General features: G+C 44.5%; 1 protein-coding gene across 1 annotated transcript in view; it reads right to left on the reverse strand.

Annotated features, from left to right (window-relative positions):
• Window positions 1–27,160, reverse strand: part of mEFG1 (mitochondrial translation elongation factor G 1) — a 179,083-nt gene that overhangs the window by 18,388 nt on the left and 133,535 nt on the right. Inside the window, exons 12-16 of the mRNA XM_075682792.1 lie at window positions 20,486–20,632; window positions 18,674–18,721; window positions 15,085–15,237; window positions 10,034–10,126; window positions 2,831–2,906 (exon numbers count right to left, since the gene is read on the reverse strand). Coding sequence (XP_075538907.1) covers window positions 2,831–2,906; window positions 10,034–10,126; window positions 15,085–15,237; window positions 18,674–18,721; window positions 20,486–20,632 — 517 coding nt within the window. The remainder of the gene's footprint in view (window positions 1–2,830; window positions 2,907–10,033; window positions 10,127–15,084; window positions 15,238–18,673; window positions 18,722–20,485; window positions 20,633–27,160) is intronic.

The following is a 27,160-nucleotide window of genomic DNA, read 5'->3' on the forward strand; positions in this document are numbered from 1 at the left end:
TTCTCTCAGCCTCGTACATTTTCACTCGCACCTAAAGCATGTGGAGTGACAATTTTGACGACTACATACATTCATAGCAAAAGCAATTTTCTAGTACCAACGATTGGTACGTCGCCAAACTGTGATCACATGATACGTTTTCTGGCCACTAGATCTCATGTACACAAGAAAATACACGAGGCGCGCACAATCGAGAACAGCCTGCTTCACGTGAAAACGACAGCGTGCACAGTTTCTTGTTCCGGTACCAGCAAATCTGTGCCTGGGTTGTCGCACGCCACATTCACAGCTTTCGCCACCAAATCTATCGCGCTAAGCATCTTCAGCTATCTAACAGCCCATGGTGCGTAGTGCCATTGGTAGTGTATTGCAAGCTTTTAGTAGGTGATAATCCAAATGCACCGCCGTTCCCTGCTGCAGGAGGCGCGATGTGGACATCAAGTTTTCACTTCGGTGGCATCCGGCATAGCTCACCAGCTCAATTTTGTTTCGGTCTCCCGTAGCCCTCTTAAAACACTCTGCAATAAAAAAACAAATGCGTCTCAGGCCGCCGGAGCCCCATCAGCTCGACGTTGGCGTTGGCGTCTCAGGCCACAACGATCCACGTGACGTTTCGCATTACATAGATGTCAACAATTGTTGAGGCTGTCAAATTGTTTCAGTTACTTGGGATCGTATGTTTTCCCGGTTAGTATGTTTTTTTCTCGCAGTTTCTCCTAAAACATACGAACACGGTTCCACTGTACGTGGTGTTCTATGGACAAGAGGTTACAAAAAGTTAAATACTTTGTTATATTGAGAATTTTGTTATATTGAAGTTCGTTATATCATGGTTTAACTATATAGAAAGTAGAAGACATTTCGCAGATAGAAAAATTATGTTTTAAAATTTCTGTACACTTCCTGGATAAACTGTTTCGGGTACAAATGCTTCAGATATAGGCTTTCCAGAGAGTCAATAAAAGGGGAATACTTGAAAATCTGTTGTTGGTCCCTTTAACTGTAGTTTCGGTGAGCATATAGTTATACATGGTCGGTGATTTCTTTCTTTTTCAAACACTGGGTGGCAACAGACATTTTTAAAATGGCACCTGACAGAAGTAATGGGTGTATCACCTGGCCATCTTTCGGTAAAAAAGGCATTTCTTTGTCGTAGTCATATTTTGACGATTATGGTTACAATGTTCATCCGGTGCCGTCACTGAACAAGGCACCTTGTTTCTGTTTGTTTAATTTAAAAGCCACGCAATGGGCGATATGTAGGCAAAGTTCAAAGTGGGTGGGTTTATTGCAGCTATTGCACTAAATTATGCATGTGCTCTGCAGCATTATGAGCGAATTTTACAAGTGGCCCAAAATTTAGCCAGCTGCTCTGACATAACTACAAATGCCACCAAGGTCATGTAGAAAAAACTCTGCCAAACTAGTCCACGAAGTGAAATGTGTGTGGATTAAATACAACCCTTTCAAATATTCCTTAACCATGTGCTCGAAAGCGTTATGTGAACTTTTACAGTGGAGCTGTTAGAATCTCACTGGGTTTCTCTTGATGTTCGCAGCTTCGGGCTGCGAACAGGCTTTGCAGCTGGCGGAGAGTGAGCTGAGAGTGAAAGCAGAGTATAAAAATAGCATCACGCAGCATAGCAATGCAGCGAGAGTGGGTGGAGCCTAGCGAGGGAAAGGGAGTGGCGTGCACTCAAGCGAGGAATGCGGCCCCTATGCGTGCCCTCTCCTGTGGGGCGCAAGGCAGGGTGGTCAGGCGAGAGAGGAGGGGCGTTCCTCTCCGGCGGCTGCTAGGGTGCCTCGATGTCCTCCTCGCGCGCCGCTCCGTACAGAGTAAAGACAACTGCGGCGTCTGCTACTGCTTTGGCCACGCGAATCACGGACGCCGTAGTAGAAACCTTTGGTGGAAGACGTAGGGATGCGTTACTGGCGCTCATGTGTCTTGTGTGTGGTTGGGCACTACTTTCTTTGGCCTTCCCCCAGCTCCACTGGTGTCTGGTGTTTGCGAAAGCACAGCCATGCATAATTTTTTTAGCCTATGTTTCCCACTGTCTTGAAGGAACTCTACACTACACAAAGTTTACATAAGGTGAAAATAAATGGCACATTAAGGGTCGTGTGCAAAAGTGGAAGTTTTTTGGTTCACCACATCCTTTGCAATAAACTGCCTAGTCAAGTGCTCTAGAGATATGACATTTACAAGCAGGGCAAATTTTTGTAATTATTTTAAGAATCCCTATTCGGTTCAAAATAGTATATTTGCATACCCCTAATATAAACGCACCAATATGTAAACAATATGCTATAGCCTATTTTTTTTTTGTAAAGATAAACAAGTTACTCCCCCCCCCCCCCTGCTTTGCTTGCTCTTGCCCCCTCTAAAATCAATCTCTGAGATCGCCACTACCTCCTACGCTATGGCGGGTGTTACTGGCCTCGGTGACTCACGTCGGCCATTTGGTCTGTTCGATGGAGAAGCACCAGTCAGCGTCTTTCCTCTGACTATGAATAAAGGTATTTCTCCGTTTCTATTGTTCTCTTGTTGTGCACCTGTGCTGTACAATGCTATGCTTTACTAGGCTTATGTGAGACTACTGGGATAAGACTACCTGAATAAAACTACGCCGAAGTACATGCCTGTTATGTCCATTCTTTCTCTATGTCTGTGTCCTTCTTCACCTTGTTTATTCCTCATCATGCCACTTTACCAACTCACCTAACATGCCACTCTCTCTCTCTCTCCATTTTTTTAAACATTCTTTTTTTTCCCACCAACTGCTCTGCAGTGCTGTTTTTTGTTTTTGCGTATGTGTGTACTCCTACTCACCGTCAACGAGCCGGAATCGTACGCCAGCAATCTTGTGACCAGTCAGGCACCCTTTCTCGCACATTGCTCGGAAACCCTGCAGCAGTCAAACGGGTGAGCACATTCATGCCTACATCCTGGATCGGCGAGGTTGCCCCTAGAGACGCCCCATCATTAGAACATTCCACACTCACTGAAGAATGCATTTGCTCAGCCAGAACTGAATGCACGGAACCATGCCACATTTATTTGTCCGGAGGATGGACAACAGTGTTTGATGAATCAGGGCAGTGTACTTAAGGTACCATGTGACAGAGGGCGGGACCGTGGATCACTTAGTGCGCCAGGTAGTCAATTTGAAGATGCTGGCTAGTGTGTACCACGATACTAACATTTATGCACTTCTGCCACATTCCCACAATGTACTTACCATTCTCTGCAAACCATTCAAACACAGCTAAGCTTGTGTAAGAACAGCAACTGTGCAAACTATGGCTTCCAAAAGCTAACATACCGCACACATTGCATTCATACCTAAAACTGCTTAAATTATCATTGCAGAGTATGTCGGGTGCTTGCTACAAAAGTGTTCATAAACTTTTCAGTAAATGCTGTCTGTTGGGTTATTGTCACTGCTATGGCATTACAAAGGAACAGGGCAGGATTCCGATGAATGCTAAGAGAAACATAGATACACACAGTGCATTTTATATGATTAATAAAAATTGGGCCCATTGGTTAACCCCCTTTCTTCTCGTTCATTACCGTGCTGTGCGTTTGTTTGTGGCCCTCTTTGTCTTCGTCAGAGTTCTCAGCTGTTCCTCTGCAATGATGAAAAAGCAACAAGCCAAACTCGAAATGCTGTTTTGGCACTGTTTACGCTGTTGTACTTTTGTTGTCTATTGATGCTCCTGTTCAGTCACTAACTGCAGTCACTCTATACTGCTGCCATATCTCTGTGTTATAAAGTGTGTATTTCTTTAATATGAGCAACATTCCTTGCCTACTTAAGGCGTTTTGACCCATCCCACTTCCTCATTCCACTCTCGTCATACCATTGTAGTCATGCTCTCGTCGTGACACTGTTGTTTTACCATCGTCATCACTTCAGAAACATCATCTGATTGTCGTCGTACTGCCTTCATCACTCCGTTGACAACATTTCTTCCCCATCATTCTGTTGTAACCACACTGTTGTCATCCAATCGTGATTACGCCATTATTGTCATGCAATTTTCATCACTATGTGGTCATCAGAGAGTTGCTATCATGCATTTGTTGTCACACTGCCGTGGTCGTGCTGCCACGGTAGTGCCATCGTGGTCATTCCAGCTTGTCATCCCGTTGTCTTCCTACCGTCATAGCCACACCATCGTCATCAACCATTGTCCTCATGCCATTGGCGTCACGCTGTCGACGTCACACTATTCCCACCTCATTGTCCTTGTGCCACCATCATCACACTGCCTTTGCCATTTTATCGACCTCACTGCATATTCGTCAAAAAGTAATTGCCATGCCGTCAAGCTAATGAGTGACCTTGGCCCCTGGCAAGCGAGTACCTCACTAAAGTACCGTATTTACTTGCATAATGATCGCACTCACGTAATGATGGCACCCCTGAATTTTGTCATCAAAATTCAATTTTTCTTTTCCGTGCAATCATCGCACCCCGAACTTGCCATAGTGATATGTCATGTGCCAAGTCAAGCTAATAATGATCGTGCTTACCATCTGTCGAATGCTACGCGAATGACTCTTCAAGACATACCAAGTGGTCTGCACGCACCAAACATTCTTAAGCAGATGCCCCATTTCATCCCTTTCATCCCTTTCTGCACTTCCATGAAAAAAAAGCTACAACGAAACTTGCCTTGGCTTTATTATTTGTAGGCTTTATAATGGTTGTGGTCAACAACAACAAAAAAGGCACCTTTCGATTCTTCTCGTCTGCACTCGTAGGCACGCAACAAATCGCAAGCGGCAACGTTAGTACCACGTTTACACTGATACGTTAGAAGCGTAGACTATTCATGTGCCGACGCTTGTAACACAGCTAAGATATTCACCCACCCTTAGCGGAAATGCATTAAGATAGTAGTGAAGACAAATGCTGCAGTTTCTGTAGCGTGCCCCCCATGGGCTTCTATGTCACTGGCAGTTAAGTGCGCCCATCTCTGTTTTTGTCCCCTCAAAATGGTCATGGCTATGTTATTGCCACAAACTTGCTGATAGTAACGATATTATTCATTACTGATACAGAAGAAACTGTTTCAATGCGAGTAATGTACTCACGAGAAGAAAAAAAATCGCGTTCGGCGTGTTCGGCTTGCTCTGCTGGCCGCCATTTTCGTTTTGATGTCCTGCACTGTTACAACAACAGCCGCCTATTTGTTGACCTGTTGTCATCCCACAGCAAATGCGGAATGAAAAAAAAAAGTTTTCTATTTGCGAGAAATTTAACCCACGTAATGATCACGCACCCCTAAATTTGCGTCAATATTTTTTGACAAAGATGTGCAACCATTATGCGAGTCAATACGGTAAGCCAATTCTGAAGACAGTGTATGTTGCATATAGTAGTGTAATGAAGAAGAAGAAAGGGGGTTAACTGAGGGGCCCAATTTTTATTATTCATATCATAAGAAGCCAACAAACATAGACACCAAGAAAAACACAGGGGAATTACTTGTACTTACTAATTGAATTAAAGAAATTGCAAATTAATCGAATTGAAAGTGGATGAAAAAACAACTTGTCGCAGGTGGGGATCGATCCCACCTCCTTCACACGTCCTTCACTTGTGGAAAACTAAAGGAAAAATGCATCCGTCATCCTTCTGTTTCATTGTTAGATAAATGAGTTAGAAAGCACTCGTCCTTGTGTTGCTCCTCTTCTTTGTCCCTGTTTATTTTGCGCACAAAAAGTTTTTTGTAAAAATGGATCTGTTCCAACTAGGCCGACTCGCAGTTATGCTTCTGTTTATGATTGTTGGCTTCTTACGATAAAGTAGCGTAAGCCACAGAACTCTCGGAATGAGTGCTACAGATTTTATGTAACCGTGACTACAGCAATGTGGTGTGTCGCTACATTGCTTGAATGCTAATCGCATTACCATTGACAGTCATTGTGAGAAGGGTTCTGCTGTAATTTTTTATGGAAGGGTGGGCCCATGTCAGGTGTTTGTAATGCTTTTACAGTGAAGCTATATATGGCTATGGTTCCATGTACAGACGCCAACCGATTTTCTGGACCTCATGGGGACCGAAAAATAGTCCAAGATCTAACAGTCCAAAAAACTCGTTCACCCAAAAAAATAACATTTATTAGGATTAGGGAGGCTTAGAAAAATCTCTAATACAGTGAAATCTTGGCACAATGAAGTGCCCTTCAACAAAATTTTAGCCACAACGAAGATATTTTCATCCCCCGTCAATGTCCCATAGAACATAAAGCACCAAAATTCCCTTCAAAACAAACTACTTCGCAGATACATTTTAACTTCAACAAAGTTTTTACGGAGCAGACGTGCACAAACTTATTTAAACTGTAGCCCATATAAACCCCTAAAATTTTTTCATGCCTTGACAAACCATCGACCTTGACAGAAAAAAAAAAAAGGCACGAACTGGAGCTGCTCTGGCCATGACACAACGTAAACAAAACAGACAGCTGCCATGCCGCATTGGTGATGGCGATACAGCGCGCTCTTATGGAAAAGCACCCGAGCTCTGAGAAAATGTTTTGGGTCATCTTGGTTAAGTAAATGGTGCGCATACAAGTAACATATACACAATAATCTTATTTTTATAGTATTTCCAATTATACATTTTCTACAAAGGTTCGTGAAAATGGTGCCGGTGTACAACACCAACTACTATAGGAAGTTGTGGTTGCGACGTCAAATCCCGGTAGGGCGCGATGAGGCATTTGGCCGATGCACGCTTAACAACGAACAATTGCACGCCATTTGGTCATTGTCTCTCGAAGCTGTTGGATTGTCAGCTGAAGCACGTTGCAGCTGACAAGGAAGTGCCAGTTATTGTCGCTAGAAGAGAAGGCTTGAGTTATCGCCCAGGCTGAAGCCGGAAAGGAAAAGTCAGTCATCGCAGAAGAATTTGGAATTCTGGTGAGCTCTCTTTCGATAATATTGAAGAGCAAGGATGCTATGGCCAAAGCGCTATCTTCAGGGACGTCAGCAAAGCACAAGAAAGTAACTCAGCCAGTGCACGAGGCCTTGGAAAAGGCAGTTTACAGCTGGTTCGTGGAGACGTGGGCCAAGAAAATTGCCCTTACTGGCTATAAAGCACTGGATAATGCCTGCATGCTAGGAATAGATGACTTCAAGACGAGCGTAGGTTGGCTGAACAGATTCAAGCCACATCATCAGCATCATCAGCAAAGTTCTGTGCGGTGAAGCCGCTTCGGCGGATAGTAACTGCACCAGTGTGTGGATGTCAGCCAGCCTCGCAGGCATCCTGAAAGACTACGCACCATCGGATATTTATAATGCCGATGAAACTGGGCTCTTCTACAAGATGCTGCCCACCAGGACCCTGGATTTTAAGGGTCTGTGCTGCCACAGAGGCAAGCACAGTAAGAAGAGAATAACCGTGCTCCTGTGCGCTAATATGGACAGTTCGGAAAAGCGGCCACTTTTGATCACCGGAAAGAGTGCCAAACCATGCTGATCCAAAGGAAATTGGAGCCTTCCCGTGAAGTACGTGGCTGACACTCGGGTATGGATGACCCGAGCTCTTTTCGGAGAGTGGGTCGAAGCCTTCGACCAGGACATGGGCAGGCCAGGCCGAAAGGTTTGTATACTTTTAGACAATTGTTCTGCCCACATCATAGAGGACACCGAGCTGGAAAACATACAGCTAAAGTTTTTCCCACCAAACTGCACCTCTATCATTCAACCTTTTGACCAAGGGGTCATCCAGAGCCTCAAGCGGGCCTCCTACCGTGAGTGCTTTATTCAAAAGCTGCTTCTGAACATGCAGTTGGGCCGCGAAACAAAAGTGGACCTCTTTATGGTGCTCCAAATGACTGCCGCTATGTGGTGCACAATGAGAAACGCCATAATCTGCAACTGCTTCCGCCATGCTGGGTTCACTGTGCCGGCTGCCAAGACTACAGACTCTGAAAACGCAGGTGGCGATGGAGACTTCATCGCCATCTGATGAAGTCGCAACTGCGTGCAGGAAAGTGGAGATTCGCCCGCCGATATACATCCCAACGAGTAAATCCAAGCTCTGACTCGTGCGTGGTGGTGCACATAGAATTGACAGACCAAGAAATCGTGAACAGTGTCCGGGAAGACTGTATTTCGTCAGACAAAGATGAAACAGCTGCACATTAGGAGCCTGAACCAACGACTACATTGCAGGTCATGAATGCAATCGATACAATCAGGCATTGCATCGGGTCCCAGGACAACGATGAGGCAATGGCTGTGCTGGCGGCATGCGAGTGTTGTGTTGTGCCATCGCTTGGCAAGAAGCGCAACCAAGCTAAGCTGACCGATTTTTGGAATTAAAGCTTGCTTTTTGCATCAGTGAGTCATGTGTCACCTATGTATTTGATAATAGCAAAACAAAAAGTTTTCGCGACAACAAAATTTTTCGCGCCCATCGTTAATTTTGTTGTAGCGGGATTCAACTGTAATGCCCTGCCTCATAGTACACTTGAAGGTGATCAGATTTGCTTGGATTTGTGCAAGGGTGATGTTGTCTCTGTATACAGTCTGACAAGAGCATCACCGCGTTGGCAATCACATTGGTGATCTCTGTTGCTGGAGATCACCATGGAGATTGAAGAAACGAGCCATGTTTCTTTGCGCCACTTGGTTCTCACGAAGGCACACGAGGTGGTGGCAATCACACAAATGTGAAGCCAGACAAACACACACAAGATGCGACGTCTCCGAAACCCACTTGCTCTGTAGACACACCCTGCGCAAACAGCAAGCGAAATGTTAAATAAATAAATAAAAATTATCTCCCATTAATATTGTGATAATAGTGCTGACCGAAACAAGAAAAAGTACTATCCCCTGGAGCATTTTTTTGTCAACCAAGGAAGAGCGGTTATGGCCTCCGACATGAGAATATGTACCACACTCTAATGAAAGCGTACGCCTCCCTATCTTGGAGGCTACAGAGTGGGCCACTGGAAATCAAGCCTGACCAAGCCAGCAGGAAATCCAACACAGCGGCCCCCAAAATCGGGTAGCATGGCTCAGAAGGAGCGATATAGTCTGGAAAATTGAACTTTGGGGCCTAAATTCGTCTGAAAAATCGGTCACGAAAATTTATTAGCTCTATGCGAATCCTGACGGTGCCTTTATGAAATCTGGAATATCCATCAAGTCAGAATTTTTGGAGTCCAAAAAATTCGTCGATGACTGTATTTTTGTCCTCCGTCAAAAAGAAATGATCATTATCAGCAATAGCTCATACCCTCCCCCCCCTCCCCTAAGCAAGCAAAATTACCATGGTTCATCTACGTCGTAATGCAAAGGCTACAAGCACTCAGCAAAGTGAAACAAACAGTGCATACACACATTAGAATCACGTATACAATGTACAGAACAGCGTATGTTTCAATAAAGAACAAGCTCAAAACAAGCATCTATCATCATCAGCAGCAGCGCATACCCTTGAAAGCAAGCAAAAATGCAATGGCTCATAGCCCCATAAGGCAGAGGTACAACTGCTCAGCAGAGTGATGCGAACAGGCCATTCCTCCATTTTCACCGTCCTCTCTTTGTTGCCATTCCAAGCACTTGCGTATCCACTTTTCTTTCCTTCCGCTCTCCCGTGGTGGCAGTCTCGTCGAAATGTGCCTGGTTTTCCTGGCTCCTCGGGGTGGTGGTCCCGTCATCCACGCGAATGTGTATCAAAATCACGGTAAATTAATTCGTTCCTTTGTTCAAAACTCTGTGTGTCACCTCTGCGTCGCATGCTAAACAGCTTTGCTGGTCACCCACCTCCACAGGGTGGGACGGCTCTCTCCCGATTCTTGCTTGCTCTACCTCTGTTTACTAAGATAACGTACTTGTAATCTCAAATAATGATACAGTAATAATAATAATAAAAGAAAGAAACGTAAGTTAGGTCAAAGGACAGAAGAGCCACTTTCGAGTGATTTGTGATGGTGTCTTGGTGGCAGGTGATATGTTATGCCGCCACGTTGAAGCAATTAAAAAAAAAGTTAACATACCTTTTCAATGGCAGGAATAAACTGCTTGGGAACATTGGTGCCAATGGTGTCATCCTGGAACAGCACTTCTGTATTGCGCTCTGGTGGAAGTGGCTGCACCAAAGAACACCACACGTACTATCAAAGGCACAGAAATTAAAATGGCCTCAAATGATTGGGGCCACATCTGGACCCAAGCCATAACACAAGCAGTTATGCCCTGTAAGGGCATCACAAAATCAAAGCTTTGACACAAAATGACTTGTAAGAAATGTGAAGAGGCAAGAAAGGTAGAGAAAATCGAATTTAATTCATTAATTCAAGTACTCACTCAGCCTTCAGCTTTCAGAAACACTACATGTTAACGATGACAGTGACTTAGCCCTATCGCTAAAGGCTAACCCATTTATAACAAATGCTATAGTTGTGCAAGAAGTCGCTGATAATATATCAGTAGGTCATTCCATATGGACTCTGAATGACACTGAACCTGGCATTGGCCATTACGATTAGGCAATACTTTGGTCCAAGAATTGCATTTCCAGATTTCCTCCTTGTTCCTGGCACCTTTCCGCACCTAGCTCCAAATTTTTATTAAAAAGAAAAATCCTAATGCGTGTGTACAGCAATCTGAAGAACAAAATTTGCAATTCTGGCTTTTCCAATATGGCACCCGGTTCCAATCACCTGTCATTTCAACACCAGAATATCAACCACCACCATTCGGTATCTTTGAGAGCTTGTGATATATTTTACTATCGGTGGGTCTTGAGTGGATTCTGGATATGTGAGTTAAGCATCCCAACTGTGTAGAAGTCCAAATTAGAGTACACTATAGCACAAACACTTTTTTTCAGTTTACATTAATGATTTCTCAGAGCTGTTAACCTCAAGTGTGTGGGGAGCACCCGCCCCCATTTCCTCCCACGTACTCGTGTCGTCCCGTTTGCATGTGGCGGACGGGTTGAGCCGGCGTAGACAAGGGAGAGAGGCACTATGCGCCCTCCCTTTCTCCGTCGCTCTTGTGACCCGCGTACCCCTCTCCCCCCATGCAGCTCACGGGAAAGGGAAACGTATCTGGCGGGCGAGGAGGACTTCCCCTAGCAAAAAGCTAAAAAGGCATAGAAGCGCGCCACCGGCTCTTGGGACGCCGGACACCTGGACCGCCTGGACGAAAGCACCTGCCGCAACCCGTGAGTTATCTCGTTTGCCTGACCCACCCAGGCAACGAGGCAAGCCTACTTATTACTATTACTGAGAGGACGTCCCTCTGCGAGTGTTCGTTATTGCTAATAGCAATACACGTTATTACCGTTGACGCCGCTGGTTGCCTTATTCGTTCGAACCCGGCGTAGCCGCGATTCCCGCGCTACGGGTTGGGAGTACCGCGAAGCGACTGCGTGGGGCTAGATCCGGAGCTCGCCTTCAGCCCTAGCCGCACGCAGAGTGGAACCCCCACAAGTGTCAGGCCGTACGCAGGCGATTGCATCATTTATAAATCTGTACACGGTATGGATGCTGTTGGTGTCTCAAAATGTGATCTTGACACTGGTTTCGTGGTGCAAAAATGTAAAAATGCATTTGAATGAAAGTGAGTATTGTTTGCTTAGTTTTATAAAAAAAATGCAACTCCTTCCATTTTCGTTATGGCCTTCCTGGTACCTCAGCTTGTCCTCGTTGGACATTTTACATACCTTGGTGTCTAATTATCATCCGACTTCCCTGCGAATAAACCTATAGGTTTATTCCCAGGTAAGAAATATTCTGAAATAATCAGAAGAATAAGAAATGGCTCGGGTGCGTTTGGCAGGCATTCTCAGATCATGAACAGCAGGTTGCCATTAACCCTCAAGAGAAAAGTGTATAACAGCTGTGTCTTACCAGTACTCACGTACGGGGCAGAAACCTGGAGGCTTACGAAAAGGGTTCTACTTAAATCAAGGACGACGCAACAAGCTATGGAAAGAAGAATGATGGGTGTAACGTTAAGGGATAAGAAAAGAGCAGATTGGGTGAGGGAACAAACGCAAGTTAATGACATCTTACTTGAAATCAAGAAAAAGAAATGGGCATGGGCAGGACATGCAATGAGGAGGGAAGATAACCGATGGTCATTATGGGTTACGGACTGGCTTCCAAGGGAAGGGAAGTATAGCAGGGGTCGGCAGAAAGTTAGGTGGGCAGATGAGATTGAGAAGTTTGCAGGGACGACATGGCCACAATTAGTACATGACCGGGGTAGTTGGAGAAGTATGGGAGAGGCCTTTGCCCTGCAGTGGGCCTAACCAGGCTAATGATGATGAAGCCTATAGGTTATATTACCACTAAAGCCAATGGTGCATTAAACTTCATTGAACATAATTTCAAATCTGCCTCCAAATGACTTAAAGAAGTTCTGTATGTCCCCAATTAATGTGCAACCAATCTTTGAATATGCCTGTACAATATGGGATCCTCATGGTTGAACACCAATCCATAAACTCGAATAGGTACAACACCGTCCTTCATGCTTAAGTCAGCTGTAATTATTAGCTTAATTCCAGTATAATTCACATTAAGAATGAACAAGGCTGGAAAGCTTTTCAGCAGCAAAGTAAATGTTTGTGATTAAAATTCTTAAATTCCATTTTTGATGATGAAACTGATATTATTGGAAGTCTCCACATGACGAGCCCGTGTTACATATATAGTACAGAAACGATCATGCTAAAAAGGTTGCCGAAATAAGGTGCCATATAGATGTACCTGCGCCTTCCTTTTTTCCTTTTACGATTCGCGAGTGGAATCAGTTGGATGAGAGTGTTGTGGTTCCTGCAAATATGCTTTCCTGATCCTTGCAAGACGTATGCTTTAGGCAAATGTTCAAGTGACGGCTCTGCCTATATGCTACCGTTTTCATAACAGCAGAAATTTCAGTGAGTTGGTACAATTGCATGATGGCAATAAACAGTTCAACATTTACGCAAACCGGTAGGCGCTTGCATATGTTGGTGTTTGTGTGTCTTTCTTGCATACAGTATGCGTAAAAGTTGTGCTGTTTATTTCCGTCACGTCCCTGCTTTCATTCTGGTTATTGTTTCGACACCCCTACAGTATTGCCTAACTCGGTGATGTAGGTTCCTGAACAAACAAACAACCAAACAAATTAAAGAAACTACGGAAGCCTGCCAGCATAGTGCAAAGGTGCGCTTCAGCCACGTGAGGCTGAGCACACCGAGGGCCATGAAGTTACGTTTTCCGCGTCGCTTCAGCCCAGTAAAGTGCAAAGTTTGAAAGGCCAAATCTCTTTGCAACCTGTTATCAGCAATCAACAATGACATAAACGAAGCATTGACAAACCAGGCTTCTTTACATGGCAGCAGCATGTCAGGCTAAGTTCAGTTCCAGTTTATTATTCATGAACATACCGTGAATGGGCTACAATAAACAAAGTCCCAAAGTCAGAGACTGCGGGAAGAAGAACACAAACGACAGGACCAGCGCCAGCAACCAGCGCCGACAGGACCGTTCTTCTTCCTGAGTCCTGGTCTTCTGCGCCTTGCATTTACTACTTCAAGCATGAACCAACTTGCCCAAGCAAGAGTTTTACCTCAGAGACTGCAATAGGAACCTTGGTTAATAATAAAAATGTAGAGGAATGTGAGAAAGGGAACAGTTCACGCTGGTATGCTCAGGCTGCATGAATGTCGGCAGAAATGATAGCAATGTTCAAGTGGCTGTTGCGTGGCTTCCAAAACCTGCATGGAGTACTACTTGCTCGCTCATCTCGGAGGTCGTATCTTTGTCCTGATGGGATTGAAGCAGGGTGTGTGTTGCCACGTGTTATCTCGGAGGCTGTATCTTTGTCGTGATAGAACTGAAGTAGGGCGTGCGTTGCCATGTGTTTGGTTCAGGTGCATTTTCGTGCTCCGGAAGACATATTTCGATAAATTTTTTTTACTTTGTGCATGCCCTATTTTTACTCCAACCTAGTTTGAAGAGTTTGTTGTAACAGGACGATGATATCTGTTTGTTACTATCTGGATGCAGTTTCAATAAGTGGGGTTGCAAAATGTAAACACACAGGAATGTGGCAGCTATACCGATTTCTTATATCTGGGACTGTTTAACACTTTCCCTACCACGCTGCGTCCACTGGGCATCGTTAGCCTGCTATCAATGGTTAGAAAGGCCGTTTTCGAGACCTTCTGCGCCACTGACGGACACACTGCGACATCGGACGTGAAGGAGGAGAACTATATTTTTTGTTTTCTAAGCATTTCGACTTCTTTTAACGAGGTGGTAGTTTTTGAGCGTGCTACAAAGTTTCGTAATCGTCAAAGTAGATAGCGAAAATGGCCGCCTCCGGGTGCAGCGCAAGTACTTCAAAAGATAGCAGATCTCGCGATTCCGCTATGTCTGTGGCTGATTTAAATCGATGGATCGAGCCGCAGCAAGCCTGAGGATGCTGCCTTTTCATCCGACTGACTCTGAAAGCAATGACGACGCAAACCAGCACGGAACATTGGCGGCCGCATACCGGCACGCCCAGCTGCGGTGCTGACAGTTGAGATTTTGTAGCGGAATACCTGCTCAATGAAAAATTTTGATATTTTTCGGAGATAGTGCGTATTATACGGCAATACATATTGTATACCTCATAATTCTTGTTCCATATTTTTCTTAGTAGATAGCATATCTTTACAAAATTTGTTCAATTTTATCCCACTATCTTGATTCTGGCAATTTATATCTTTTTTATGACATCATTAATAAAACTTTTATGCACAAAAAGTGCATTCATTCTGTTTTTGGTTTATGCATTACATAAAATATTGAGTGCAGTTGTTCCTTTAGAAAAAAAAAATCTAGTGTAACCTACAAAAACCACACCTACTTTTTCCTTGGCCGGGCCTGTACACCTCAAGTAATTTGTGAGCATTTGAACTGAAATTACACACGCAGAGGATTTAGTAGCTCAGACATGATGTTTCATGGATGGACCACCCACTAAAACTTGGGGCACTGAGTTAGTTTCGCAATGGTTGATTAGAAACTTTCTAATCTCTTTAAAACCCTCGTGTTCCCATTACCTCGAGGTATCCGATGACCCGTCCATACTGTCCGGCACCTCCGTGCTGCTTCTTGTGCAGGTAGTCAAACTCGCAGGGGGCAGTCAGGCACTCCCGGAAGGCAACCTTAGGCTTGCCCAGTGTCACGGGGCAGTTGTACTCACGAGCCATGCGCTGCACATCAGACCATGTTGCACGCAAACCTTCAATTCAATGGCATCTTGTACATGCAGGCTTGTCGTGAGCACAGTAACAGCACCCAAACCATTGCAACAGAAAACTTACTTTATGGGCCACTTTTCTTTTTTTGGCCGAATGTGGCGTTGAAACGCCTGTTTCAAGTATTGAGGTGGCGTTGTCTGCTGTGCTGTGCGGTGAACAGATGTCGTCAACGCGAAAGAGGTAAGGAGGAGCGCGCATGCCACGCGGAATGGGGTGCATGGGGAAGAGAAAAATAAATAAAAGAGAACCTGAAGACGAGCCGACGCACTGTGTCTCTGTCTTAAGGCTTGTCCGCCCCCGATGAAGAAGCCTGCTCTTTATTCCGAAAAGGCTCTTACCTTTACATGTGGTATGTCAAGACAATTTAAGCACTGGGGCTCACTGTCAGGCCTTGAGGACTGGCTGATGCCACGGACACAGGTGTGGAGGAACTTGTGTGATGATGTATGCCTCTATCAGTCTGATGAGTAAAACGAGAACAAGGTGAAAGCAGGAGCCAACGTTTCGACAAGTGGACTTGTTTCTTCAAGGCGACATATGCTTTCCTCGCCACAGCATATATAGGTGGCGCTCTTCTAAAGGGGAGAGGGCATAAGGAGGGTGGGTGTGGCAATGAGCGAAGGTGTGTTAGCGGCGAGGGTGTTGAATTGAGAATAAAGGAGTGCTGTACACAAGGCCAGGGACACGGCCATCTGTCAATCACATGTCAACAGAGATAATAGAAGCAGCGGTAGAAAAAGGTGCTCATGAAAAAAAAATTATTATAAAAGAATATAAAATACTGATATGGAATAAATAAATGAAAGGAAAAAAAGGAAAGGAGAAGAAAAAAGAAACGCTAAGAAACCAAACTAAGTGTTGTTGCCTATAGCTTAATATTTAGCATAGTGAATAGATTCTAAAGCTCCCTTTCAAACGTTTATGCCTATTGGTTGCAATGTCTTGAACTTATGGATAAGGTATGATTCTCTGTATTTTCTTTCTTGTTCAGAACAGAAATTTTACTGTAAAATGTAGACTTTAAGTTCATCAAAGTTCTGACCTCATTGGTTGAAATGCTCGGCGACAGCTTTAGGAAGCCTTTTAGCTGTGTCCGTGGGATGTCCGTTTAATCTGAGATTCATTGATTATCCCATTTCACTGATATATTGTTTCTTACAGGAGGAACATTCAAGCGTATAAATCACATCCAAATTGTACAAGTGTAGCTAGATTTGACTTCGTGTGCATAACTATTTGCAGTGCTTTTAATTTTAATGTCACTTTGAAGGTGTCTGCAGGTTTTGCATTTGGGGTGACAACATGCTGTTATTATGGGGGAATGATGTTGGCCGACTTTTGCGTGCACTAACATGTCTTTAAAGTTCCTGCTACGGTTATAGGTAACCCTTGGTACATCCGATAACACTTTTCTCAGACGCTCGTTACTTGATAATATTGGGTGGTATTGTCGTAGGATGTTGTTTATGTTTGGGAGTGCATTATTATACTTTTTTATAAAGGCTGGCGGTCTGCCAGATTCTGGTGTAGGCTCTTAGCTCATTCTGACTGTCTCTCCAATCTTGACGTGACATCATAAGCTTTATCAAGAGCAACTTGTGGCTAGTTTCTTCTGCTGGCATTGTTTTAAGGTCATTCAGGTGGTGTATTTAATCGTGGCCTTTGCAGCAGATTCTTCTTATTCGTTTTGCTTGTCCAACAAAAGTTCCTTGCTTGCAGTGTCACGGGTGATGACTGTTGTAGTCTAAATATTGCTGGCTATCCGTAGGCTTCCGGTAAAGTGTAATTATCAGTTTTCCATTTTCTATGTAGACCGTTGAGTCCAGGAAGCTGATCTGACTAGGAGAGTGGCGAGCAGTGAATTTAATACTCGGGTGAAAGCGATTGAAATGGCTAATTAAGTCGGTCAACGTGCTTGTGCTGTGTTAACTGTCACCGAGCATTTCAACCAACCAGGTCATAACTTTAATGAACTCTACCTATTACAGTCAAATGCGCCGTGGTTGCTCAGTGGCTATGGTGTTGGGCTGCTGAGTATGAGGTTGCGAGATTGAATCCCGGGCATGGCGGCCGCATTTCGATGGGGGCGAAATGCGAAAACACCTGTGTACTTAGATTTAGGTGCACGTTAAAGATCCCCAGGTGGTCGAAATTTCCAGAGTCCTCCACTACGGCGTGCCTCATAATCAGAAAGTGATTTTGGCACGTAAAACCCCATAATTTAATATTACAGTCAAATTTCCATTCAAAACAAAGAAAATACAGAGAATCATACCTTATCCGTAAGTTCAAGACATTGCAACCAATAGGCATAAACGTTTGAAAGGGAGCTTTAGAATCTATTCACTATGCTAAATTTTAAGCTATAGGCAACAACACTTAGTTTGGTTTCTTAGCGTTTCTTTTTTCTTCTCCTTTCCTTTTTTTCCTTTCATTTATTTATTCCATATCAGTATTTTCTATTCTTTTATAATAATTTTTTTTCATGAGCACCTTTTTCTACCGCTCCTTCTATTATCTCTGTCAGAGACACGATAGCCCATGACCACCAGCGAAACAGGTAATAGGGAGCTGCTGTGCACGCCGTTGACACACCGGCTGATACACGGGTGTTGACATGTGATTGACAGATGGCCGTGTCCCTGGCCTTGTGCACAGCACTCCTTTATTCTCAATTGAACAGCGTCGCCGCTAACACACCTTCGCTTGTTGCCGCACCCACCTGTCTGACGCCCACTCCCCTTTAGAAGAACCACACCTATATATACTGTGGCGAGGAAAGCATATGTGGCCTTGAAGAAGACAAGTCCACTTGTTGAAACGCTGGCTCCTGCTTTCCCCTTGTTCTCATTTTACTCATAGTCTTGAACTTCGATCTCCTGCCTTCCCTATATTTCTGGATTTCTATCAGTCTGGTGTCATGTTCTTGCCATGATAGGCTGCCCTTAAAAAACGACACTGAGCCACCCCTTAACCTCCCTTAAAAGCCTTAACCCTGAACAGGCTAAAGACCCATCATTTGTCAAAAATAAATGGCACATCAAAGTAAATTTTTGCCACAAATTTCCATATCTTGTACACAGATAGTCTATGCACTCAATTTAACGGCTTTACCTGTCCTCCATGGCACCCTAATTCCCAATCGCCAGACACCGCAGGTGTCATGGTCAATGAAAACTTAAGACAATTGTTGGAGAGGCATGGAGTAAAACAATGGCTGCGCGCCTCACAGCAAAAGGGTGCTTGTGTATTCACTACACAACTGCCTATTAGCATAGCATACTATCTGGCGCATTACCTGCTTCTGCTGGAAACTGCATAAACATAAGTGCAGGCCTCACAAACATAAGGCTTGGTGCAGTCCATCCCTGTGCTGCCCTACACTTACCTGACCATAGACGTCCAGGTGCAGCTCTCCCATGCCTGAGGCGATCATCTGCACCATGGCACACAAGGCATCTCAGGCACCAGCAGTAAGGCACTCATACACACATGGAAATAAATTAAGAAAACACGATTCCCAAGGAATTGTTTTGCTTTTTATCTCATATTGCACATATGTTGAACTTTGCAATAATGAAATCAGCAGGGAACGCAAAATAATATGCTTTCACAAGGATTTTGTCGTTACGAAATGAGACAGCTCAGATAGGTAATGCATCATAGAACCAAACTTTACTGTCAATTCCATTGGCCTACATTGGCAAGCTTTGCTTGAGGACATAGAATCGCATTGCTGACAGTACAAAGTGCACCGCATAGGTCGATCAGCAGTGGCAGCACTGCCATAGAGCAGCATTCTCAGTCAATTGCTTTCAGAGACACAATCACTTTTGCTAGATTTTGCGTAACTCGACACCGGACACAGAGCAACAGCACTCCATGCAGGCAGCAGCATTTCTCCAGCACATGGTGTCGCCCGTAGGCGCCGACACTTCCAGTGATCGTATCTCATATACCCGAAGGCTATTGACCGAGATTACGGCCGCTATGCTAAAATCTACGTCCAGCGCAGAATTCACACACAATGCCTGTCGGTTGGCACCAAAACCAGCATTCTTGAAGCGAGCGATGTGTATTCTCGGACGATTGCTCAATCAGGACCCGATGCGTGGCACTCCATGCTGCGACCGCCATCTCAAGCAGCATAAATAATTCCACGTCAGTGAGACGTTGATTTTCTTATTTTTGCTGCATTTTTCTTACCGAGGTGCACATTACACACTGCACTAGGTGTGCATAAACTGTCATCACATGTCGGTAGCAATATGTGTGCTGCTTCAGACAAGTGATCAACAAACAAGATGGCAGCCATGACGTGTTTCCGGTGCACATGATCAATTCCAGCACTTGGTTGCTCTTCTAACCATAATTCACGGCGAACATTCAAGTGTAATGTGATGGTATTTTATGCAATTTTAGTGCCAAGCAATCACATTTGAGTACATTTTGGAGCCTGCTAGCCTTGTGCAAGTAGGTAACATGCAGGGTTACAGCCCGGCCAATTTCTTTGACGCGGGTTTGTAGTACAGTGGCATTTCATTGCCGAGAGGTATGAAATGCGTTGAATCCTATGGCCGTTTGCCGGGCATACGAAAATATTTCGTTGTCCCGAAAATTTCGTTGTCGCAGGATTTTATTATCCCAGGTTTTGACTGTATATGAGATTTAAAGAACACTACTATTATCAAAAACAAATTTTTGGCAGTTGTTTTACAGGAGGAAGTCCCAAGGAAAAAGAAAACATAAGGAGATTTCCTGACATTATGTGTACAAAACACGGACAGACTACCCTCTACTCCCTTTTTATGCGAAAAAGTGAAAAAAAAAAAGTGCAGGTGCATAAGCCTGACATGTACGTGCTCAAGGGCTAAAGTTTGAATACGAAGACCAATGCTTCTCTGAATAAATTGTTTTTTCTTCACAGCCTGGCCATGCCAGCTGAATTCAAGTGCTACTGCCTATAATCCATGCAATGTATTGAAGTAATTCCATGTAGCAGAGCTCTGGTAAAAATATATATATATGTATATATATATATATAAGTTACTGCCTTGCAGTGCGGCTTCATGGCAGTATGCCACGCTGTCATGAAAGAGGGTAAGCTCTCAGCATGCCCACAGAAGGGGGGCCCCAAGTGGCTGACTGTGTTGCCAGCCTGTTAAGTTCAAGGTTTTCCTTTCTTGGTAAAGTGGTATACCTCTTTGTTGTCTGTGTCATACTTGACATGGAAGGTGGGGTCCTCACGACAGAATCGGTTCACCGCCTTGGAGAAGCTGTCATTGTCCTTGTTGTCCTTTGGACGGATGGACATGGAGATCACAGGCTCTGGCACATGGATTGACTCCTGCAAAAAACACCCCATCACTTTGAGCTGCTAAAATGATGCACCTGTTCAATTGTGGCAGGCCAGCTTAGATTCAAACATACTGTGCAGTAGAGCAACGGTTTCTGCATTGACAGTTGTGGAGATGGGTTTGCACGAGGCTTACCCTATGAGTGGCAGTCAGAAAAGGGTATGGAGACACTCTTCTACTCCCCAACGGACAAAGGGTGCTACGACAGGGTTCGTCGACAATCTGGCATGATGCACAGAAGGCTTCAGAGTCAGATCACCAACAAACACGGGTTTATTAGCCCAAGATACACCACAGTGGAAACAGTCATGGCTTGCGGACAGAGTATGCTTGCCTGCTGCGCTAGGCTAACTGGGTGGTGGGCCACCAAGCTCAAAGACAAGAACTCGGGAGAGCAAAAGTCCAATGTAACCAATTCGCTGTGGGCCTCTGAACACTGCGACAGTGAGGAAGTGCTAAGCTGAACAGCAACTGTAACAGTAGTAACTGGCTGGCTAATCAGGGCTCATTCCAGTAATGTGTGCTCATGTATGCGACTCTAGGCCGGGAGGAAGAAGCATGGTTTGTGCAAGAAAGTTGCTCTGGCATGCTAGCCATGACTGCCATGTTGCCACTGGTGTGGCAGTTCCTGGAGATCGAGCTTAGCAAATGGCCGTCACCATGCGCAAGCTAGGTGATGAGGCACAGGAAGGCACCTCGATCCATACGCAGTCCGCAATGGCACATAGAAAGGCAATAAACCAGTCGCCACTTCGAACAATGAGTAACTATCCTTGGTTATTACATCATGTTGAGTAATACCAGTGTGCCATAAGCAATAGATTAGCAGTGGTGGCACTGATTGAATTTTTGAAGCAGCAAAATGTTAAGTTTGGAGCACTTTCAAGCCGCAAGTACAGATTTCGAAGCACTTTGGAGCAAATAAATGCCTACTGCTGGTCAAGTCCAAAGCACTTTGAAGCACTTAAAATTGGCGAGCATATTCCAGAAAGTATTTGCTTGCTGTAAAACTATGCCCCTGTGCCTCCAAATACAAAAAAAATATGAGCACCTCAATTTGAGTATCCCTTTAATTTAAATAAAGACAACAAACCTGGTCACACAGCCTGCTCCAATTTGTTTATTTCAAATTGAGTTGAGCTGCTAAGATGTTGCCTTTTGGATTTTCTCAATTTTTTTTATTGAGAGCTCCTAATTTAGCCATGTTTTCAGCTAAACTAGAGTCAGTGGGAACTTACAACACCTGGCCAAATTGAATCATATCAATGTTCTTCCGAGACAGCCCAGCCTTGATGAGCTCCTGGTAACACTCAAGCATTAGTTTAGATTACATCAGGTGCTTTTCAATGGTTCATTCCTCCTCATTAAGTTTTGGGCCACTCAACAACTTCCCAGCTGGTTGGCAGCAAGTGTTGGTCAACTATCTAGACACTGGTAATTTCTACATGCTCGAGTATTCGGGCTGCTTTGCAGCACCGGCAATGCTCCCATAGGCTTAATGTATAAGGGCGACCAACATTTCAGACACCTTAAAAAATGCCGTTCGATAAATTTGTACTCCACCTGGACAGCTTGATAGTAATATGACATTTGATCGAGTTTAGCAGAAATGGCTATATTTTAGGTTTGAAACATTGGTAGCACACCTACCAACAGTGGTGTAGCCAGAAATTATATAGGGAGGGGGGGGGGGGTTCTGTGCTGACAATTACCCCACTCCTCTCTCTCTCTATGTGTGTGTGTGTGTGTGTGTGTGTGTGTGTGTGTGTGTGTGTGTGTGTGTGTGTGTGTGTGTGTGTGTGCGTAAAAATTGGCTGCAGCTTAGCACAGCTAACCCTGGATACGCAAAGCGAAAGCTGATGGGCAACGGCAAACAGGCGCGTAAAACGATGTCAATCGAGCAGAAGGTGGCTATGCTGAAAGTTATCATGCATTTTAACTCGGGCTACCGCAAGCATGTGATCTACCGGATTCTGCTCAAATGAGCATGAAGCGCGAGTCCACAGTCGACTTGTACATGGCGATCGAGATGCTACAGTCTGCTTGGATGGCTGTACCGGCAAGCCCGATCACCGATTGCTTCCGGCATGCCTAATTTGGCATCAGCAGCGGCGGTTACAACAAAGATCTTGGTGCTGCCGCCAATGAGGGTGCCGCGGGTGACCAAGCCCCAGCGTTGTGCCCGACTGCGACACCTTCTGCACGTACGTCAGTGCCGATGCTGACGCAGTGACGTCGGAACAGCTAACGGAGGCGGAAATTGTGCGCACGGTGATAGGGGTGCCTAATGACGACAGAGACGAATGTGTTGACGACAGCCCCGAGCCTAATATTGGCGAACCCAACGTATCAATGCCTGCACAAGCGCTGGATGCGGCAGACTTGCTGCACAGCTTCTTTGGTGCTCATGATGGTGACGAGGATAGACTCGAAATAGTGGCTGCAGCTGAAAAAGCCTCCTTTGCCTGAAGATGCGGCAAAAATCTATTAAGGACTTTTTTTTTTCTGCAAAGTGAGCCGCCAGCTGGTGTGCTGTTTATTGATCAGTGATGAGCTGTTTGGTGTGAATAAGGTAGCAATTCCTTTTTTTTTTTTCGTGCAATGGCCATTTTTCTTTTTACGTGGCGGGCTCCTGTAAGATTTGGTGGTGAGTACATCCTCTCTTGCTTGCTAATTGTGGATACAAATGGATAGTGGCTATAACAAACTAATGGTTATAACAAAGTAATTACGACCCCCCTTCAACTTCGTTATAGCAAGGTTTTACTGTACTACACTAGGTGCCAAAAAATACTACAACTGCATAAAGAAATATTAAATACCATTTAACTGCTCAGAAACTCTTGGTTAGGTTAAATACACAATGAACACGTCATAACAGCAGCACCACAAACTTATTACACCTTGAATGTTGAGGGCTGGGCTAGTTCTACAGCCGTTGCAGCTCTGGCTTTTCTTTGTCAAATACCTATTCAAGACACATCCCCAAGTGAGGCTGAGCACTCCTCGCAACTAGCAACTGCTCCAGCCGTTTTTGACAGAAGAGGCACGGAAATGGGGTGTATCTTTTTAACTTTGCTAAAGTCCTTCCTCACTCTGCATTGCTATGTGGTAGCGTAAAGACACCCAACATAACTTTTGAAAGTTTGACCTACTTAGAACTACCAATGGCTTATCGAATATCAGAGACTACGTGCCATTGCTCATCAATCCACTCATGAAAAGTTACTTCAGCAATTAGATCTTCCAACTGAAGACGACTGAACTTGGCTTGAATGTCATCCAGAGCAGAATCTATACGTTGCCCCTATTGAAGTGGCATCAGCAGTCATTGAGTGCTGCTGCCACTGATCCTGATCATGCCACTGACCAAATGACCATTTGCTTTGAATACAAGCCAACACATTCAGTGTTGCCAAAATGACACTGCACATAGGTGAGATGTAGCAGTTATAGCGACTACATAAACCAGCACTCATTGTGTTCGAGTTTTTAGCACTGGACATGTAAAATCGTAACAATATAGGTGTCAATACGGTACTCATAAAAATGTCAGGAAAATTAAGCACTTTACAATAAAATAGCAAAACCTGGTAAGTACATTCTAGCATTGCTGCAGCATGGTCGTCAGCCATGTTGAGAGCTCCTCTTCCTTGAAACCGAAACTAGCGAAGCCTAGTTGATCCTGCACCATGGTCCAGCACTGACTGCACCCAAACCGCAGGAAAGTCAAGCCAAGCCGAAAAGTTACTCTAAAGCTGTATTCTCGTGTGAGTTTTGCTGTTCCACGCACTCAGCATTTGTTCCTTCACATGTTAAATAGTGACACGGTCCAGATGGCTCCGACTTCTTTAAGTGGCGTCAACTTCACTCTCTATGTATGAGCTAACAAGGGTGGTGAACAAGTGAGGGAAGTGCCAGACAATGCCTTGCTAAAAAAAGCTGTCATCATTCTGCTGTGACAGCACGGTCAGCTTCTGCGCCACGATTTTTTAGCAATGCTTGCTGCTCGATCCTATGCTACTCTTATCATCCACAGTACAGTCAGCTAATCCAGTTGATAATGCAGGCAGAACGTTGCTAATACTTAACACGAAAAGGAATAGCATTGGAACCTCACTACAAAATTGCGTTCCTGTTATGTTGCCAGGGGTTGAAATTAGATGCCTGCATTGATTGTACTTTTGTCTATCTGTGGTGACAGCATGACAATGGCAGAGATATGGACCAACCAGATTGCAGGCAGGTATGTGCATGCAGCAACGCATTGACAAACTCGGGGCTTATTTTAAGATGGTCACCTTTGAAGATACTTCTACTTTCACAGCATTTCGCGTGACTAGCACGGGACATGTCAACGTATGATGGAGTTCCCAGCACTGAAAAAATTCATCGGCGGTTCTGCAACTTCCTTGAAGAATTAGATTAAAACATGTTGGCAGGCTAGTTGGCTTGAGTCCATGATAGAGTGTGTAAGTGCAACTGAGCGAGGACATAGAAAGAAACAGACACACACAGAGACAGCACTACTTTCAACTATAGATTTTATTTTCACATGCATCGATAAATATATAGTGTACGAGTGGAAACAATTGAGATGGCAAAAGAAAACATTCAGCGATGCATGTCGATGAACCGTACATGTGTCCAAGGTATGGTCAAAACATCCACTGTAATGGTTACAACGATAAACCGAGCAATTATATCTCCTTTTCAGATAGCGACACTGATGGCTTGCTCAAGCACCTTTTCTCTAATTTTGCAATTTCATAGGCCTCCACAATCTCCCTTGCCATCCTGCTATGAGCCTTTTGGGTGAGAGAAGTTCCACTATTATTTTGCCCCCTTCTCGTTTTAAGTGCCGTCCAAGGTCGTTAACGCCTATATAATTTACCTAGCCAAGTTCACGGCTGCTTGTGCATGTGAGATTCTAGAACTGCGAGGTCAGAACCATTTATAAATCATTCTATATGGAATTACCCATCGCGACCAGCAAAACACGTCTATCGCATATAAACCAAGGAAGTTTTTAGGTATGTAAAATTCTCTGGGTTGAAATTCTCCGCCATAAGACAGCTTCACAGCCTGCAGGGCTATCTGACTTAGCTAACTTGTATGCTCGGTTGTCGTAGTCAAAAAGTTCAAATCCTCAAGTTTTTTTTTTTTCTTTTTAATTCTGAATGTGGTAATCTGGAATTCACCATCTCTGTGGAGTGGCACCTGACATCGGCTAAAATGCAGAGAACCAGTGGGGCTATACTAACCAAATTAGGAATGCCCGTTAAGCTTCAACAATGTCACTCCCTCACCATAACAGGAACTGGCCTCCCTGGTGCAGTATCTGGCCATTACCTCCCTCATGACTCCTACAATTAACCAATGGCCCGCAGTTCCCAGCAGCTGCAAAGCACCTAACCAAGGCGGCGGTCAGACCTGTAATGCAGCGGAGGGTGCTAAGAATCTTTGGACCCAGACAGGCCGTTAATGGAAACTGACCCTTGCAACTTTTAACAGCAGTACTCTTTCGAGTGAGGCTAACTTGGCAGGACTCTTTGAAGAACCATCAGGCATTGTTTGGGATATCATTGGCTTTAGTGAGGTTAGAACTGGTGAGGCTTATACAGTGCTGACTAACGGCCACGTCCTCTGCTATAGAGGACTCCCAGAGAATAAGTTATGCGAGGTAGGATTCCTAATACAAAAGGACATAGCAGGCAACATTGACGAATTCTACAGCATTAATGGGAGGGTAGCAGTAGTCGTAATAATACTTAATAAGAGGTATAGATTAAAGGTGGTACTACAAGCCTACGCCCCAACCTCCAGTCATGATGATGATGAAGTAGATCAGTTTTATGAAGACGTGGAATTAGCCATGAGAAAAGTGCCAACTCAGTATGCTGTAGTAATGGGCGACTTCAGTGCAAAAATGGGGGAAAAGCAGGCTGGTGAAGAAGCAATTGGCAACTATGGCGTCGATTCTAGGAACGCTAGAGGAGAGATGCTGGTAGAATTTGCGGAAAGGAATAAGCTACGAATAATGAACACCTCCTTCAGAAAGCGTAGGAGGAAAAAGTGGACCTGGAAAAGCCCTAATCGTCAAACAAGGAATGAAATCGATTTCGTACTTCTTGCTGATCCCAGCATAGTGCAGGATGTAGAAGCGTTAGGTAGGGTAAAGTACAGTGATCACAGGTTAGTGAGGTCTAGGAACACCGGGGACGAGTTACAACAAATGATTGAAGACCTTAACAGAGAGAGTGTAAAAGTGGGGGTGAAGATTAATATGCGGCAGACAAAGATAATGATCAATAGCCTGGCAAGCAAACAAGGGTTTAGGATCGCCAGTCAGCCTCTAGAGTATGCAAAGGAATACATTTACCTAGGACAATTACTCACAGGGGACCCTGATCATGAGAAGGAAATTTACAGAAGAATAAAATTGGGTTTGAGTGCATACGGCAGACATACTCAGATCCTTGCTGGAAGCTTACCATTATCACTAAAAAGAAAGGTGT

Source organism: Dermacentor variabilis, chromosome 2 (genome assembly GCF_050947875.1).
Source record: "Dermacentor variabilis isolate Ectoservices chromosome 2, ASM5094787v1, whole genome shotgun sequence".
Classification (NCBI taxonomy): domain Eukaryota; kingdom Metazoa; phylum Arthropoda; class Arachnida; order Ixodida; family Ixodidae; genus Dermacentor; species Dermacentor variabilis.